A 19937-nucleotide genomic window follows, 5' to 3' on the forward strand; every position below is an offset into this window, starting at 1 on the left:
TTCATAACCAAAGATGAGGAGCATCCTCACTAAAGTCAGATACTGTAGGTCCTTCACTATAGTCAGATAGTCTACTTCATAACCAAAGATGAGGAGCATCCTCACTAAAGTCTGATACTGTAGGTCCTTCACTATAGTCAGATAGTCTACTTCATAACCAAAGATGAGGAGCATCCTCACTAAAGTCAGATAGTCTACTTCCTAACCCAACGCTCCACAGCCAGCACACCAACTAAGCACCACAGTAGACGAGAAGATTCCATTTCCTCACCATTTTTATCCAGGTGGATGTCTGACGCCCGTCGACTCATGTCAGCCAGAGAGCGCATGATGGGAAGACGCTTGGTCAGCTTCTTCTGGTTCTGGTGATGGTGGCGCTTCAGCAGAGTCTCATGCACCTTCTTTCTCAGCTCCTCGCCCAGTGGGGAGTACAACTCCTGCTGGTCCAACACCATGTCTGCACACACAATTATGGGATTGTTGGTGGTCAATATGTATTATTGATGACTATGTGGTTGTGTCATGGTCCTCCGTCTCAAAACATGCACTGCAACCTATAAACACAAGTCTATGCTCTCATCTTCTGTCCTATCATACAGGAGACATGAGAAGGTGTGAACAAGATGAGACGAGACATGAGAAGATGCAGATACGATGAAATGATACAGATAAGATGAGAAGATTCAGATAAGATGAGACGATGCCGATAAGATGAGACGGTACAGATAAGATGAAAATATACAGAAGACATGAGAAGATGCATGCAAGATGAGAAGATACTGAAGACAGGAGAAGATGCATACAAGATGAGAAGATACAGAAGACAGGAGAAGATGCAGATAAAATGAGAAGATACAGTAAACAGGAGAAGATACAGACAAGATGAAAAGATAGAGAAGACAGGAGAAGATACAGATAAGATCATACGATACAGAAGGCAGGAGAAGAAGCAGATAAGATGAGAATATACAGTAAACAGGAGAAGATGCAGACAATGTGAGAAGATACAGAAGACATGAAAAGATGCAGATGAGATGAGAAGAAACAGAAGACATCAAAAGATGCAGATAAGATGAGAAGATACAGAAGACAGGAGAAGATGCAGATGAGATGAGATGAGAAGATGCAGTGAATAGGAGAAGATAGAGATAAGATCATAAGATACAGAAGACAGGAGAAGATGCAGATAAGATGAGAAGATACAGAAGACAGGAGAATATACAAAATACATAAGATGCAGATAATGTGATAAGACACGGAAAACAGGAGAAAATGCAGAAGACGAGAAGATGCAGATACAATGACAATATACAGTAAACAGGAGAAGATGCAGATAAGATGAGAAGATGCAGATAAGATGAGAAGATGCAGATAAGATGAGAAGATACAGTAAACAGGAGAAGATGCAGATATGATGAGAAGATACAGAAGATAGGAGAAGATGCAGATAAAATGAGAAGATGCAGATAAGATGAGAAGATGCAGATAAGATGAGAAGATACGGTAAACAGGAGAAGATGCAGAAGACATGAGAATATGCAGAAGACAGGAGAAGATGCAGATAAGATGAGAAGATGCAGATAAGATGAGAAGATGCAGATAAGATGAGAAGATACGGTAAACAGGAGAAGATGCAGAAGACATGAGAATATGCAGAAGACAGGAGAAGATGCAGATAAGATGAGAAGATGCAGAAGACATCAAAAGATGCAGATAAGATGAGAAGATACAGTAACACCCTACACCCTTGAGTTCCGCACCCTGGCGGCAGACAGCACATGGGGAGACAAGGCGCTTCAGAGCGCCTACAGGAGAGGCCTGAGCGAAGCCATCAAGGAAGGCTTGCTCAGGGACCGACCATCTTCTGGCCACGAGGTCATTGACCTGGCGCTGCTCTTTGATCAAAGACGCTTGGAACGCACAGCTGAGAGAGCTCAAACCTCCGCTAGCGTCTCTCCGACACCCCGGCCCCGACCTGCGGACATCCGAGCCACGGGACAGTCATTCCCCCGCCTATGGCGACAGCAGCAGTCGTGGAGTGGATGCAGCCGGGCAGGTCCCGCCTGGCGGCCGAAGAACAGAAGAGGAGATTCAAGCAGCGCCTCTGTCTCTACTGCGGCCTCGCGGGTCACACCATCCGTAGCTGCCCGTCTAGGCCAAAAGATCAGGCTCACCAGCAAGTGGGATCCTGGTGAGCCATACTGCTGTCCCCTCTATGAAGAGAGATCCTGGAATACTCTTCCCAGCGACCTTGTCCTGGAACTCAGGGACGCTGACAGTAGGGGCCTACTTGGACTCTGGAGCCGACAAAAGCTTCCTTGATCAGGAGTTTGCCTGACAAACTGGGATTCCCCTAGTTCCCCACGACCCATTTCTACCTGCACAAGCCCTGGACGGACATCGCTTGGGACTAATCAAGCATTGTACGGTGCCCCTGTCTCTGACCCTCTCGGGCAACCACACGGAGACCATCAGCTTCTGGGTGATGGACGCTCCAGTCGCCCCACTTGTCCTCAGGCGCACGTGGCTCCGCCAACATGACTTCACATCTATTGGTCCTCAGGCAAGGTCCTCGCATGGAGCACTCCCTGCTACGCGCACTGCCTCATGTCGGCGGTTCCTCCGTCCAGCAGACCCAAACCCGCCTCACCTCCCACAGATCTCTCCCGTATTCTCGTGGTCTATCATGACCTGGCGGCCGTGTTCAATAAGGAACATTCGCTCTCTCTGCCCCCGCACAGACCCTACGACTGTGCCATCGACCTGCTTCCCAGTGCGGTCCTTCCCTCCAGCCGGCTGTATAATCTGTCTCTTCCTGAGAAACAAGCCATGAGGGATTACATCTCAGAATCCCTCGCCTTGGGAATCATCCCCCCCCCCCTTTTTTTGTGGGTAAGAAGGACGGATCGTTGAGGCCTTGCATCGACTACCGGCAACTAAATTGCATAACCATTAAGAACAAGTATCCGCTACCCCTTCTGAGCTCCTCCTTTGAGCCTCTCTGCCCAGCCACCATCTTCACTAAGTTCGACCTACGTGCACCTGGTGCGCATCAAGGAGGGTGTTAGTGGAAGACGGCCTTCAATACCCATCTCGGCCACTTCGAGTACAAAGTGATGCCGTTTGGACTCACTAACGCCCCAGCCGTCTTCCAGGCCCTTGTGAATGATGTCCTGCGGGATATGCTTCACCGCTTTGTTGTCATTTACCTGGATGACATTCTCATTTTTTCTCAAACTCTGCAGGAACACCAGCAACATGTCCGTCGCATCCTTCAACGCTTCCTGGAGAACCGCCTCTTTGTCAAAGCCGAGAAATGTGAGTTTCACGCACCATCTGCGGGTTTTTTGGGCTTCATCGTTGAGAAAGGACACATCAAGGCAGACCTCAAGAAGGTGGAGGAAGTGTTAGAGTGGCTCCAGCCCTCTACCCGGACGGAGTTGAGACACTTCTTGGGATTTGTGGGATTCTACAGACGCTTCATCCAGGACTTCAGTAAATTGGCTGCCCCACTCCACGCTCTCACGTCTACCAACATATCTTTCCAGTGGACCAGAGAGGCCAGTGTGGCCTTCAAGAGCCTTAAGAAGAGTTTTGTGTCTGCTCGGGTCCTCGTTTACCCCGACTCTGACTGTGCATTCATCGTCGAAATAGATGCTTTGGTTTCTGGGATTGGCGCTGTACTGTCCCAGCGCTCCAAGGCAGACAACAGTATCCACCCTTGTGCATATTTGTCCAGGCGCCTCTCCTTGGCGGAATGGAACTATGATGCCAGAAATAGGGAGCTACTGGCGGTCCATGAGGCCCTGTCGGGATGGAGACACTGGCTAGAGGGAGCCAAGCACAAGTTCCAGGTCCTCACAGACCACCGTAATCTCTTATACATCCAGGAGGCTGAATGACCGGCAGGCTCGTTGGGCACAGTTTTTCTGCCAGTTTGACTGTACACTCTCTTTCAGGCCGGGCTCCCGCAACACTAAGGCTGATGCCCTATCCCTGCACCTCCACAGCAGAACCCATCCTTCCTCTGGCCAGGATAATTGGCATTGTCACCTAGGAAGTGGGGGACCAGATTCGGGCCGCCCTTCGCTCAAACCCTGGACCAGGGGGCAGACCTCCCAACAAGCTATTTGTGCCCCGGGAGCTACGACCTAGAGTGTTGGACTGGGGACACTCCAGCATTTTTTTATGCCATCCTGGATTCCAACACACACTCTCCTTCATCCGTCAGCGGTTCTGGTGGCCGTCAATGGCAGTGGACACCTGTGAGTTTATCGCCGCTTGCACTACAACCTCACGCAACAAGTCTTCCCACAGACCGCCGGCAGGCCTGTTGTGCCCCTACCTGTACCCGCCCGTCCCTGGTCTCACATCGCGTTGGACTCTGTCCCGAGGTAACACTACTATTGTCACCATTGTTGACCGCTTCTCCAAAGCTGCACATTTTGTTCCCTTGCCTAAACCGCTGACTTATTTACAGCGCATGTTGTCAAGCAGCATGGGATCCCCATGGATATCGTCTCTGACCGTGGCCCCCAGTTCACTTCCCGTATGTGGCAGACCTTCTGCAAAGGGCTTGGGGCTACGGTCAGCCTTACATCGGGCTCCCATCCCAAGCGTAACGGGCAAGCGGAGAGGTTTAACCAGTGTTTGGAGATAATTGCTGCGCTGTGTTGTTGCCCGCCAGCCCGCCTCTTGGAGCAAGTTTCTGCCCTGAGTCGAGTATGCATACAACTCGATTAAGAGCTCAACTACTGGTATCTCCCCTTTCAAGTGCTCCCTCGGGTATCAAACCCCTATTTTTCCCCAACAGGAGGCCGAAGCGGCCGTTCTGTCCTCCCGTAGACACATCAGACGTTGTCATCAAGTTTGGAGCACCGCCCATGCTGCCCTTTTAAGGGCTTCGGAAAGAATACGCCGTAGTGCCAAGCGGCGGCGCATCCCAGCAGCGTCATATACTACCGGACAACAAGTCTTGTTATGGGCCGTCTCGTAAACTGACACCCCGTTTTGTTGGACCGTATGCGGTGGAGGCCATCATTAACCCTGCCTCAGTGAAACTGTCTTTTCCCACTTCCATGAAGCGACACCCTGTGGTCCAGGTGTCCCAAATTAAACCTGTTTCTGTCATCCCACTCTCTTCCCCAGCCCCTGCCCCCCCTCCTAGAATCCTGGAAAATGGTGACCTGGTGTGGTCCTTTAAGGAGATCCTCAGGGTCCGTCGGCAAGGTAGGGGGCTGGTATACCTGGTCGATTGGGAGGGGTATGGACCGGAGAACAGATCTTGGGTGCGGGCCACCTACCTTGCTGACCTCTCCCTGCTACCGGGCCAACCCTGATGCTCCCCGGCGCTCGTCGAGAGCCTCGCATAAGGAGCCGGCCACGCGCCTGCACTGCTGCGGGCAAGCTACCATCAGCGCAGCTGGATCTAATGAGGCTCGACAGCATAAAGACCAACACAGCCAACGATCCAGTGTCGGAACGTAGTTCTCTGTCTGACAGTCAGCTTCGCGTCTCTGGCTCCTTTCATGTGTTTGCTCTCCGTATTCCACTGCCCCTTGTGCTCACTTATTCCTGTCGTTTCCCTTTTTCCCGCAGTTTATCCTCCATCGCCTTGGAAGTGAGCTCAGTTCCCTGGATCCCCCTCTGGACTCTGACTGCCTCCCTCGATCCTGGACACGGACCTCAGGACGCCTCTCTCCAGCCTCACGGACCGGAACGAGAACATGAGAGATGATACAGAGAGAAATAGAATGAGAGAAGATGAGAAGATACAGATATAATTAGATTATAAGAAGAGATGTGAAGATACAGAAGACATGAGAAGATAGATATAATTAGATAATGATAAGAGATGAGAAGAGAGATAGAATGATATCATGATAAGAGATGTGACGATGCAGAAGACATGAGAAGATACACATATCATTAGATAATGATAAGAGATGAGAAGATACAGAAGACATGAGAAGATAGATATAATTAGATAATGAGACGATAGAATGAGAACATGAGAAACGATACAGATAGAAATACATGTTGATCAGTGATATCATATATGAATGAAGATATAAAGCTGTATCATTGTGTCTGCTTTCCCAGACAGCCGGCCTGTCAATCGCAGCGTCAGGGCGGAGTGGGATGCCTTGCTCAAGGGCAGCTGCCATGTTACCTGCGATGTCAGTGAGGGTGTGGGCCCTCATGGTGGGTTACCTGCTATGTCAGTGAGGGTGTGGGCCCTCATGGTGGGTTACCTGCTATGTCAGTGAGGGTGTGGGCCCTCATGGTGGGTTACCTGCTATGTCAGTGAGGGTGTGGGCCCTCATGGTGGGTTACCTGCTATGTCAGTGAGGGTGTGGGCCCTCATGGTGGGTTACCTGCTATGTCAGTGAGTGTGTGGGCTCTCATGTCCAGCAGCACGGTGCCGTTGATGATGCAACCTCGCAGTTGGAACAGGCTGTGCAGTGACAGCGTGGCCACGTAAGGTTTGCTCCACCGCTCGCCTCCGTCCTCCACGTCCTCCTCAAACTTCAACCACCTGAGAACACACCTGGTGGAAGTCACCTGGCCACACACCTACAACCACTTCCTCTAGACCTCTATGTTTATACTTTGAGGACAAACACAACACAAACCTTCCTAAATGTTGGAACTGTGTAATGTTTGTGAGGATGCTTCAGTATTTGGTCAACATCCTTTTGTCCTACTCATTTTGGCGGTTCTTGAACTCACCATAGTGCGGACTGTGATGCAACAGTTTGTTTACATGTAAAAATGTTCCACTCCTTTGTCTCATTTTGTCCACCAAACCTTTTATGCTGTGCGTGAATGCACACAGGTGAGCTTTCTTGATGTTATTGACTTGTGTGGAGTGTAGAATAAATATTAAATTTCAACATTTCTGTCAACAAACATTTGCTTCAGCCTGTGACACATAGTCATTTTGATAGTAGGCTAATATAACTATTATAGACACTTACATCATGTGTTGTCTTCATTATAACACATATATAAGACTTTTAAAGTTATTTTGATAGTAGGCTAATATAACTATTATAGACACTTACATCATGTGTTGTCTTCATTATAACACATATATACGACTTTTAAAGTTATTTTGATAGTAGGCTAATATAACTATTATAGACACTTACATCATGTGTTGTTTTCATTATAACACATATATAAGACTTTTAAAGTCATTTTGATAGTAGGCTAATATAACTATTATAGACACTTACATCATGTGTTGTTTTCATTATAACACATATATAAGACTTTTAAAGTCATTTTGGTAGTAGGCTAATATGGCTAATATAGACACTTACATCATGTGTTGTCTTCATTATAACACTTATATAAGACTTTTAAAGTCATTTTGATAGTAGGCTAATATAACTATTATAGACACTTACATCATGTGTTGTCTTCATTATAACACTTATATAAGACTTTTAAAGTCATTTTGATAGTAGGCTAATATAGCTAATATAGACACTTACATCATGTGTTGTCTTCATTATAACACGTATAAAATACTTTTAAAGTCATTTTGATAGTAGGCTAATATAACTATTATAGACACTTATATCATGTGTTGTCTTCATTATAACACTTATATAAGACTTTTACAGTCATTTTGATAGTAGGCTAATACAACTAATATAGAAACTTACATCATGTGTTGTCTTCATTATAACACTTATATAAGACTTTTAAAGTTATTTTGATAGTAGGCTAATGTAACTAATACAGACACTTACAACATGTGTTGTCTTCATTATAACACTTATATAAGACTTTTAAAGTCATTTTGATAGTAGGCTAATACAGCTAATATGGACACTTACATCATGTGTTGTCTTCATTATAACACTTATATAAGAATTTTAGAGTCATTTTGATAGTAGGCTATTATAGCTAATATAGACAATTCATTATAACACTTGTATAAGACTTTTAAAGTCATTTTGATAGTAGGCTAATATAGCTAATATAGACACTTACATCATGTGTTGTCTTCATTATAACACTTATATAAGACTTTTACAGTCATTTTGATAATAGGCTATTATAGCTAATATAGACACTTCATTATAACACTTATATAAGACTTTTACAGTCATTTTGATAATAGGCTATTATAGCTAATATAGACACTTCATTATAACACTTATATAAGACTTTTAAAGTCATTTTGATAGTAGGCTACTATAGCCAGTATAGACACTTACGCCATGTGTTGCCTTCACACTTATATATGTATTTTAATAGTGTGCGGCTCCAGACAGATTAGTCTTGACAACAAGGTCTACCTGGCACTCTCCCGCCACTCCAGCTAGCCCCCCTCCCTCACAAACAAAACAAGGTCTACCTGGCACTCTCCCCCCTCCCTCACAAACAAAACAAGGTCTACCTGGCACTCTCCCGCCACTCCAGCTGGCCCCCCTCCCTCACAAACAAAACAAGGTCTACCTGGCACTCTCCCCCCCTCCCTCACAAACAAAACAAGGTCTACCTGGCACTCTCCCGCCACTCCAGCTGGCCCCCCTCCCTCACAAACAAAACAAGGTCTACCTGGCACCTTCCCCCCCCTCCCTCACAAACAAAACAAGGTCTACCTGGCACTCTCCCGCCACTCCAGCTGGCCCCCCTCCCTCACAAACAAAACAAGGTCTACCTGGCACTCTCCCGCCACTCCAGCTGGCCCCCCTCCCTCACAAACAAAACAAGGTCTACCTGGCACTCTCCCCCCCTCCCTCAGAAACAAAACAAGGTCTACCTGGCACTCTCCCGCCACTCCAGCTGGCCCCCCTCCCTCACAAACAAAACAAGGTCTACCTGGCACTCTCCCGCCACTCCAGCTGGCCCCCCTCCCTCACAAACAAAACAAGGTCTACCTGGCATTCTCCCGCCACTCCAGCTGGCTCCCCTCCCTCACAAACAAAACAAGGTCTACCTGGCACTCTCCCCCCCTCCCTCACAAACAAAACAAGGTCTACCTGGCACTCTCCCGCCACTCCAGCTGGCCCCCCTCCCTCACAAACAAAACAAGGTCTACCTGGCACTCTCCCCCCCTCCCTCACAAACAAAACAAGGTCTACCTGGCACTCTCCCGCCACTCCAGCTGGCCCCCCTCCCTCACAAACAAAACAAGGTCTACCTGGCACTCTCCCCCCCTCCCTCACAAACAAAACAAGGTCTACCTGGCACTCTCCCGCCACTCCAGCTGGCCCCCCTCCCTCACAAACAAAACAAGGTCTACCTGGCACCTTCCCCCCCTCCCTCACAAACAAAACAAGGTCTACCTGGCACTCTCCCGCCACTCCAGCTGGCCCCCCTCCCTCACAAACAAAACAAGGTCTACCTGGCACTCTCCCGCCACTCCAGCTGGCCCCCCTCCCTCACAAACAAAACAAGGTCTACCTGGCACTCTCCCCCCCTCCCTCACAAACAAAACAAGGTCTACCTGGCACTCTCCCGCCACTCCAGCTGGCCCCCCTCCCTCACAAACAAAACAAGGTCTACCTGGCACTCTCCCGCCACTCCAGCTGGCCCCCCTCCCTCACAAACAAAACAAGGTCTACCTGGCACTCTCCCGCCACTCCAGCTGGCCCCCCTCCCTCACAAACAAAACAAGGTCTACCTGGCACTCTCCCCCCCTCCCTCACAAACAAAACAAGGTCTACCTGGCACTCTCCCGCCACTCCAGCTGGCCCCCCTCCCTCACAAAGATCTCATCCATCTCCGTGAAGAGGTCGTGAGGAAGATGCTCCTCGTCCTCATCCTCTGCGCCCAGAAGAAAGTGGACTCTCTGCGAGGGAGTGTCTGGAAGGAACACAAACAACTTATTCCACCTGTGGACTCAAGTATTGGAACACCTCAGACAGGATCTGGTCCTCGACCTGAAGTCTGGGACTGTGTTCTGGGTCAAAGATCTTAGTTCTTCCACTCTAAACTGCATTGGACAGGATTGGATTGTCCCTGAGGGACTTTGTGTCCAACCTTCCAAAAGCATTTCCGGACTATAAACCGCTACTTTCTTTTACGTTAAATCCAATCATCGTTCAGTCGGCCATTTAGCATGTTATGGACTCACCATCGACCTGGAGAGGACATGAGGAAATGAACACAATGCATGTTGGCACCGCTACCACTATATGGATTTTTAGTACCCAGTCTGACTCCAGTGTCATCCCAGCATGACTTCTGAGGACCAGTGGGACTAGAACATCACTTCCGGAACCAAAAATAGGTTTAGAAACAAGATCAAAGGTTAAGGTGTGGAATCCTCAATCTTGATTGACTAATTGGTTAAGAGGTGTGTCTCAATACTTTTGTCCATTTCATGATCCACACACAGGATAGTAGTACAGTAGTAGTACAGTGGTAGTACAGTGGTAGTACAGTGGTAGTACAATAGTCGTACAGTGGTAGTACGAAATAATACAGTAGCAGTACAGTAGTACAGTAGTACAGTAATAGTAGTACAATAGTACAGTAGTAGTACAATAGTAGTACAGTGGTAGTACGAAATAGTACAGTAATAGTACAGTAGTACAGTAGTAGTACAGTAGTAGTAGTAGTAGTACAGTTATAGTACAGTTATAGTACAGTAGTAGTACAGTAGTACCGTAGTAGTACAGTAGAAGTACAGTAGTAGTATTAGTACAGTAGTAGTACAGTAGTAGTAGTAGTAGTAGTAGTAGTAGTAGTAGTAGGACAGTAAAAATACAGTAGTAGTACAGTGGTAGTACAGTAGTATTACAGTAGTAGTACAGTAGTAGTACAATAGTACAGTAAAATTACAGTAGTAGTACAGTGGTAGTACAGTAGTATTACAGTAGTAGTACAGTAGTAGTACAATAGTACAGTAGTAGTACAGTAGTAGTACAGTAGTAGTAGTAGTAGTAGTAGTACAGTAGTAGTACAGTGGCAGTACAGTAGTAGTACAGTATTAGTACAGTAGTATAGTAGTAGTACAGTAGTAGTACAATAGTAGTACAGTGGTAGTAGAGTGGTAGTACAGTAGTAGTACAGTAGTAGTAGTACAGTGGTAGTACAGTAGTAGTACAGTAGTAGTAGTAGTAGTAGTAGTAGTAGTAGTAGTAGTAGTAGTAGTACAGTAGCAGTACAGTAGAAGTACAGTATTAGTATTAGTACAGTAGTAGTGCATTAGTAGTACAGTAGTACGGTAGTAGTACAGTGGTTGTACAGTTGTAGTATGGTGGTATTACAGTAGTAATACAGTAGTAGTACAGTATTAGTACAGTAGTAGTACAGTAGTAGTAGTACAGTGGTAGTACAGTAGTAGTACAGTAGTAGTACAGTAGTAGTAGTAGTAGTAGTACAGTAGTAGTACTCTAGTAGTACAGTAGTAGTACAGTAGTAATACAGTAGTAGTACAGTAGTAGTAGTACAGTAGTAGTACAGTAGTAGTACAGTAGTAGTACAGTAGTACCGTAGAGAGGAGACTCTGGGCCCTCCATCAGGGTGTGTACCCGCTCCCTGCTCCTCCGTCTGTGCTTGTTGCCATGGTGACCATGTCTGCGATGGCTGCGCTGCCTGGTGCTGCCCAGAGGGACGTGGACCCCGATGTACAGAGTCCTGTGTCCTGCAGGATACACCATTGTCAACTGTGTGTGTGTGTGTGTGTGTGTGTGTGTGTGTGTGTGTGTGTGTGTGTGTGTGTGTGTGTGTGTGTGTGTGTGTGTGTGTGTGTGTGTGTGTGTGTGTGATGTACAGAGTCCTGTGTCCTGCAGGATACACCATTGTCAACTGTCAACTGTCAACTGTCAACTGTGTGTGTGTGTGTGTGTGTGTGTGTGTGTGTGTGTGTGTGTGTGTGTGTGTGTGTGTGTGTGTGTGTGTGTGTGTGTGTGTGTGTGTGTGTGTGTGTGTGTGTTTGTGCGTGTGTGTTTTTTTATTTGTGTGTGTCTTTGTGTTTATTTGTAGTATGTCTACGTGTTTATTTTTGTATGTGTTTGTGTGTTTTTTTGTGTGTCTTCGTGCTTTTTTTTTAGTGTGTCTATGTGTTCATTTGTTTTTGTGTGCATGTGCGTTTTTGTGTTTATTTGTAGTGCATCTTTGTGTTTATTTGTGTGTGTGTGCGCGTATGTGTGTGTGTTATTTGTGTGTGTGTATTTGTGTTTATGTGTAGTGTGTCAATGTGTTTATTTGTGTGTGTGTGTTTGTTTGTTTATTTGTAGTGTGTCTATGTGTTTATTTGTGTGTGTGTGCGCGTATGTCTGTGTGTTATTTGTGTGTGTGTATTTGTGTTTATGTGTAGTGTGTCAATGTGTTTATTTGTGTTTGTGTGTTTGTTTGTTTATTTGTAGTGTGTCTATGTGTTTATTTGCGTGTGAGTGTGTTTTTATTTGTGAGTGTGTTTTTGTGTTTATTAGTAGTGTGTCTGTTTATGTGTAGTGTGTATGTATGTGTGTGTGTTTATTTGCGTGCGTGTGTGTCGTTGTGTTCATTTGTAGTGTGTCTAAGTGTAATGTGTAGTGTGTGTGCGTGTGTGTGTGGTTATTTCTTTGTGTGTGCGTTTGTGTTTTTGTGTTTATTTGTACTGTGTCAATGTGTTTATTTGTTTGCGTGTGTTTGTTCATTTATTTGTGTGTGTGTCTTCGTGTTTATTTGTAGTGTGTGTGTGTGTGTGTGTGTGTGTGTGTGTGTGTGTGTGTGTGTGTGTGTGTGTGTGTGTGTGTGTGTGTGTGTGTGTGTGTAGTGTAAGAGCTTTCCAGATGGTTGAGCACATCCTATTTGAGATACTCTATTAAGCTTTCTAATATTAATGACGGATTTCCTGAGCATTTTCCACAAAATGCACTGTTATCAATATGTGATAATACACTCTATTATTTATGTATGTGTGTGTGTGTGTGTGTGTGTAAAATATATATATATATATATATATATATATATATATATATATATATATATATATATATATATATATATATATATATATATATATACATATATATATATATATATATATATATATATATATATATATATATATATATATATATATATATATATATATATATATATATATATATATATATATATATATCGTTAGTCATATCTAAGAGTTGTTGACATTGATATAGTGCATATGTATATAAAAGTATTGCATTCATGTCATACCTTCAAGATCTTCCTGTTCAAAGTTGGTATTTTGTTGGAAGCGCATTCCTCCTCTGTCCACCACAGCTTCATCATCATCCCGCTATTAATCACACATATCACACGTATTAGACATTATGATCTTGCTGATATCAACATTACAAATCAATATTAGACACAATGATCTTGTTTATGGCGCAGGAGAAGAGACTGTTGCCATGGAAACTATCGCCACAAGTCCTTTAATGGTATCTCATGTCTATCACTTACTATTTTCTACTTCTTCTTCATTTATGCAGTTATGGAATATTTCCTCAACTAGTGTTTCTTTGAAGTAATGCATCAATATGAGAGGGTAACTATGCAAGTGTGACACCAGTCAGGCTGCCGTCCCATGATTGGTCGAGTAATTGTTGAAAACGTAACAATGGAGTCAATGGGGGGCTCTCTATTTTGCCCACAAAACTCACTAAATAACAATCCGAAATCCACCAACAATGATCTATTTACATCTCGTGACTTGAATATTATATATTATTAGGGCAGCACGGTGGCATAGGGGTTAGTGCATGTTAAAAGCCTGCTAACGTAACAATGGAGACAATGGCGGCTCTCTATTTTGTCCACAAAAATATCTAAATAACCATCCAAAATCCTCCAACAAGGCTCTATTTACATCTCGTGACTTGAATATTATATATTATTAGGGCAGCACGGTGGCATAGGGGTTACTGCATGTTAAAAGCCCGCTAACGTAACAATGGAGTTGATGGGGGCTCTCTAGTTTACCCACAAAACTCACTAAATAACCATCCGAAATCCGCCAACAATGCTCTATTTACATCTCGTGACAGGAATATTATATATTGTTAGGGCAGCACGGTGGCATAGGGGTTACTGCATGTTAAAAGCCTGCTAACGTAACAATGGAGACAATGGCGGCTCTCTATTTTGCCCACAAAACTAATTAAATAACCATCCGAAATCCGCCAACAATGCTCTATGTACATCTTGTGACTTGAATATTATAAATTATTAGGGAAGCACGGTGGAATAGAGGTTAGTGCATGTTAAAAGCCCGCTAACGCAACAATTGAGTCAATGGGGGCTCTCTATTTTGCCCACAAAACTAATTAAATAACCATCCGAAATCCGCCAACAATGCTCTATGTACATCTTGTGACTTGAATATTATAAATTATTAGGGAAGCACGGTGGAATAGAGGTTAGTGCATGTTAAAAGCCCGCTAACGCAACAATTGAGTCAATGGGGGCTCTCTATTTTGCCCACAAAACTAATTAAATAACCATCCGAAATCCGCCAACAATGCTCTATGTACATCTCGTGACTTGAATATTATATATTAGTAGGGCATCACGGTGGAATAGGGGTTAGTGCATGTTAAAAGCCCGCTAACGTAACAATGGAGTCAATGGGGGCTCTCTATTTTGCCCACAAAACTCACTAAATAACCATCCTAAATCCGCCAACAATGCTCTATGTACATCTCGTGTCTTTAATATTGTATATTATTAGGGCAACACGGTGGAATTGGGGTTAGTGCATGTTAAAATCCCGCTAACGTAACAATGGAGTTGATGGGGGCTCTCTATTTTACCCACAAAACTCACTAAATAACCATCCGAAATCCTCTAACAATGCTCTATTTACATCTCGTGACTGGAATATTATATATTATTAGGGCAGCATGGTGGCATAGGGGTTACTGCATGTTAAAAGCCCGCTAACGTAACAATGGAGTTGATGGGGGCTCTCTATTTTACCCACAAAACTCACTAAATAACCATCCGAAATCCTCTAACAATGCTCTATTTACATCTCGTGACTGGAATATTATATATTATTAGGGCAGCACGGTGGAATAGAGGTTAGTGCATGTTAAAAGCCCGCTAACGCAACAATGGAGTCAATGGGGGCTCTCTATTTTGCCCACAAAACTAATTAAGTAACCATCCGAAATCCGCCAACAATGCTCTATGTACATCTCGTGACTTGAATATTATATATTAGTAGGGCATCACGGTGGAATAGGGGTTAGTGCATGTTAAAAGCCCGCTAACGTAACAATGGAGTCAATGGGGAATCTCTATTTTGCCCACAAAACTCACTAAATAACCATCCGAAATCCGCCAACAATGCTCTATGTACATCTCGTGACTTTAATATTGTATATTATTAGGGCAACACGGTGGAATAGGGGTTAGTGCATGTTAAAAGCCCGCTAACGTAACAATGGAGTTGATGGGGGCTCTCTATTTTACCCACAAAACTCACTAAATAACCATCCGAAATCCTCTAACAATGCTCTATTTACATCTCGTGACTGGAATATTATATATTATTAGGGCAGCACGGTGGCATAGGGGTTACTGCATGTTAAAAGCCCGCTAACGTAACAATGGAGTTGATGGGGGCTCTCTATTTTACCCACAAAACTCACTAAATAACCATCCGAAATCCGCTAACAATGCTCTATGTACATCTCGTGACTTTAATATTGTATATTATTAGGGCAACACGGTGGCATAGGGGTTACTGCATGTTAAAAGCCCGCTAAAACTCACTAAATAACCATCCGAAATCCTCTAACAATGCGCTATTTACATCTCGTGACTGGAATATTATATATTATTAGGGCAGCACGGTGGAATAGAGGTTAGTGCATGTTAAAAGCCCGCTAACGCAACAATGGAGTCAATGGGGGCTCTCTATTTTGCCCACAAAACTAATTAAATAACCATCCGAAATCCGCCAACAATGCTCTATGTACATCTCGTGACTTGAATATTATATATTAGTAGGGCATCACGGTGGAATAGGGGTTAGTGCATGTTAAAAGCCCGCTAACGTAACAATGGAGTCAATGGGGGCTCACTATTTTGCCCACAAAACTCACTAAATAACCATCCGAAATCCGCCAACAATGCTCTATGTACATCTCGCCACTTGAATATTATATATTAGGGCAGCACGGTGGTATAGGGGTTAGTGAATGTTAAAAGCCCACTAACGTAACAATGGAGTCAATAGGGGCTCTCTATTTTGCCCACAAAACTCACTAAATAACCATCTGAAATCCGCCAACAATGCTCTATGTACATCTCGTGACTTGAATATTATATATTAGTAGGGCATCACGGTGGAATAGGGGTTAGTGCATGTTAAAAGCCCGCTAACGTAACAATGGAGTCAATGGGGGCTCTCTATTTTGCCCACAATACTCACTAAATAACCATCCGAAATCCGCCAACAATGCTCTATGTACATCTCGTGACTTTAATATTGTATATTATTAGGGCAACACGGTGGCATAGGGGTTACTTCATGTTAAAAGCCCGCTAACGTAACAATGGAGTTGATGGGGGCTCTCTATTTTACCCACAAAACTCACCAAATAACCATCTGAAATCTGCCAACAATGCTCTATTTACATCTCGTGACTTGAATATTATATATTATTAGGGCAGCATGGTGGCATAGGGGTTAGTGCATGTTAAAAGCTCGCTAACGTAACAATGGAGTCAATGGGGGCTCTCTATTTTGCCCACAAAACGAATTAAATAACCATCTGAAATCCGCCAACAATGCTCTATTTACATCTTGTGACTTTAATATTATATATTATTAGGGCAGCACGGTGGCATAGGGGTTAGTGCATGTTAAAAGCTTGCTAATGTAACAATGGAGTCAATGGGGGCTCTCTATTTTGCCCACAAAACTATCTAAATAACCATCCGAAACAAACAAACAAACTCATTCCAAAAATCATTATAATTGAGCTTTGAATTATTTATTCTCGCGTTCCTGAATTGCTGTTTGACTCTTAAAGGAGCCCTATGTCTTAATGTGGCCGGAAATGGCAGAAGCAGTTTTTATTTCTAAAAAAGAAACCGAGCTTTACCCTCAGCTTAGAGACCGAGTTGTTAATATGGACTGTTACGGCTACTCTTGCGTTCAAAAAAGTTTGAAAAAATAAAAATAAAGATAGCAGAGTAGTCCTGAGGAGGAGGTATTTGACTCACTAAATTCCTTAATAAGCACTCGCGGAGATATGTCCAGATTCCAAATGATCATCATTTATTTTCACTAACAAAAAATATTCTCCGTGGTTGACTTCAACATCATCAAAATAACTTATTTAGCGGTAGATAAACTGTTTCACTCATCTAAAACATCCAATAATTCATCAACATCATTATTGGCATTATTTGATTTCATTGTCAAAACAATTAATTAATAAATAATACAGATAGGCTCCAACATCCTAATTGTGTGCTTTAGCAAAACAATTACATAAATAATAATATTCAAAGGAGCCATAATAGAACAATACAATCCAAACAATTATGTTCTTTAATTCAAAGTTAACTAAGTTACTTGAGTTACTCGTCAAGTCTCTTCAAAGTCCATAGTCATATCAGACTATCATCGAGTCATCGAGGCTGGAGAACCGAATCCCCCCTCAGTCCATCAAGCTGCTTCCATTAGCAGGCAGAGTTCGTCTATTGGTCGTTGAACCGTGTTGGTCTTGGTTTTAACTGGTCTTGCTTTTAACCAAAACACTTCTCACAAAGCCTTTGGCATCTGGAAATGTCTTTACTTGTTCCATGGTCTTAGGTCCATGGTCTTGTTATGTGTTTCCTTGTTCCATGGTCTTGTCCTTGGTGGAGTCCTTGGTTTTCTTATTTTTTTCCTTTTCGACTGTTCTGTGCCCATCTTTGCCATCTCCTTTGCCGCCGTATGGGAATGTGTAAGGATCAGCCTCTAAGGGCATTGGCTCTTTGTCAAAAGGTAAGCTTCCCCTCCGACCGTACAGGTCTCTGATTTCCTCTGTTTTGTCACATTTGTCTCCTTTGTCCTTCTTGACCTTTTCTTTATCCCGGAAAGGCAGTGGCAGAGGATTGTGACCATCTTTAAGAAAGACTGAACTTGAGGCGATCTCCATAGAACATTTAACCTCAACTGACATCTCATTGTTCTCCTCATATATGTTCTCAGAGAAATCCTGGTTATATTGTTTGATGAGGAGGTCCTTCAGCTCAATTACTGAGATTCTGTTAGTTGACACTGCAATGGGCCCAGAATGTTCTGTAGCACTGCAACTGAGTGGTCCAGTTACCACCCATCCCAGTATGGTTTGGACTGCATATGGTCCATTTTTTTGACTGTTTATTATATTCCATGGCTCCATTGCCCGAGGAACATCAGTCCCAATAAGAAGTTCAACATCTGCCTCAATTTCTTTTAAGTCAATACCACCAAGATATGGCCACCTCTTCAAGTCAGCCATTGTGATGAGGTTTTCCCTTGAGACAGGTATCTTGCTCTGTGTGTACACTTTCGGCAGGTCCAGATATGTGAACCCTTCCAAGTCTCCAACCTCCAGTCCTCTGACATCATAGGTCTTCGCAGGCTTTTCCTGTCCCATTGTTCGCAAAATAATTTCTGTTTTGCGTCCTTTCACATTCAGTCGGTCCATTAGATTCTCCGTGCACAATGTTGCCCTGCTGCCTGGATCGAGGAAGGCATAGGTCTGAACATACCTGTTCCCTTTTCCGGCCTTAACTCTGACTGGAACGATTGCAAGTGCACAGTCTTTCCCGGCCCCGGTTGCATCACTGGCTGAAACAAGAGCAATGCTTATAGGGGTTTCTTCTGTCTCGGGAGTGGGCTTTGCTGGATTTTCCTGCTTTGGGCATTTTTCACTTGAAATATGAAGTGCGGTAGGATGTTTCCTTTTGCAAACATGACACATTAATCTTCTTTTACAATTTTTGCTTAAATAACCTTTTAGTAGGCAACCAAAACAATATCCTTGCCTTCTTAAAAATTCAACCTTTTTGTCTTGTGACTGTGTTTTGAATTGTGAGCCGTCAATCAGAGCATGTTTGCCACGAAAATATCCACATAAAGGGACGATACCACTGGGTGTGGTTTGAGCAGGTTGTTGTGGAACAGATGATTGTTTTACAGTGCATGCTGCTGGCTTTGTATTCACAGCTACTGAAGTAGCAAAGCTGCTGTTTCTGCCTCTGATTGGTTTTAGTTCACTTGTGCTTCTTGGAAGAGGCCTTTTCTTTGGTCCTGAATGTCTCCAAACAACGGATCCCAAAGCATCTTGGCATGCTTTTCCACAAAATCCACAAAGTTGTTAAATCTGATAATTCTCCTGCCAGTTCTCTGTTGTGTCTCATAAGCTGTGTTTCGCCACTTTTCTCTGAGTTTGTAGGGTACCGTATTTCCTTGAATTGCCACCGGGAATATAATATTCGCCTGCCTAGAATTACTACCGGGTCAAACTCGTTTCGCAAAATAATTAGCGCATGCTTGGCACTTCCGCCGGGTCAAATATAAGTAATTAAATGACTCCCGCCTCCTGGTGGTAGAGGGCGCTAGTGATCCTTCTTGGGACTACCAGTACTGCAGAAGACCGGTGCTGCAGAAGAAGACAACAAGCAGCATGCGTGAGCCGCGATCGTTTGCTTGCACTTTTACCATGGAGGATTACATATCTAAAATAAAACATTTTTCTAAACTGGACTTTCAATCGAAGCAGGAGGTAATAATTAAAGGAATATCTCCAGAGACTTATAAAACTGAAGAAAGATAAGGAAGACTGCCTTGATCAGAAGCAGCTGCAGATGGACATCATTTATAAGTAAAGGTAAGACCATAATAACGTTTTTTTTTTATTAAATGTGCTTTTCATGATAAGGTAAGCGCCGGAGTGAGAAGAGGTTTTAAAATAATTAGCGCATGCTTGCCCATCCCGCATGCTTTT

The 19937-nt window shown here is 43.8% G+C and overlaps 1 protein-coding gene across 3 annotated transcripts in view; it reads right to left on the reverse strand.

Moving 5' to 3' along the window:
- The window catches only part of LOC133664322 (sodium-driven chloride bicarbonate exchanger-like), a 337500-nt gene that overhangs the window by 60207 nt on the left and 257356 nt on the right, over positions 1 to 19937 (reverse strand). The window contains exons 1-3 of one of the 3 annotated variants that reach the window (XM_062068831.1): positions 8417 to 8448; positions 6378 to 6538; positions 272 to 457 (exon numbers count right to left, since the gene is read on the reverse strand). In XM_062068831.1, the coding sequence (XP_061924815.1) occupies positions 272 to 457; positions 6378 to 6408 (217 nt within the window). In that variant the 5' untranslated portion in view covers positions 6409 to 6538; positions 8417 to 8448. Of the gene's footprint in view, positions 1 to 271; positions 458 to 6213; positions 6224 to 6377; positions 6539 to 8315; positions 8334 to 8416 lie in introns of those variants that run through there. The other 2 variants (XM_062068830.1, XM_062068835.1) reach the window with 2 other exon arrangements.

The sequence above is a fragment of the Entelurus aequoreus genome, linkage group LG14 (assembly GCF_033978785.1).
Source record: "Entelurus aequoreus isolate RoL-2023_Sb linkage group LG14, RoL_Eaeq_v1.1, whole genome shotgun sequence".
In the NCBI taxonomy this organism is placed as follows: domain Eukaryota; kingdom Metazoa; phylum Chordata; class Actinopteri; order Syngnathiformes; family Syngnathidae; genus Entelurus; species Entelurus aequoreus.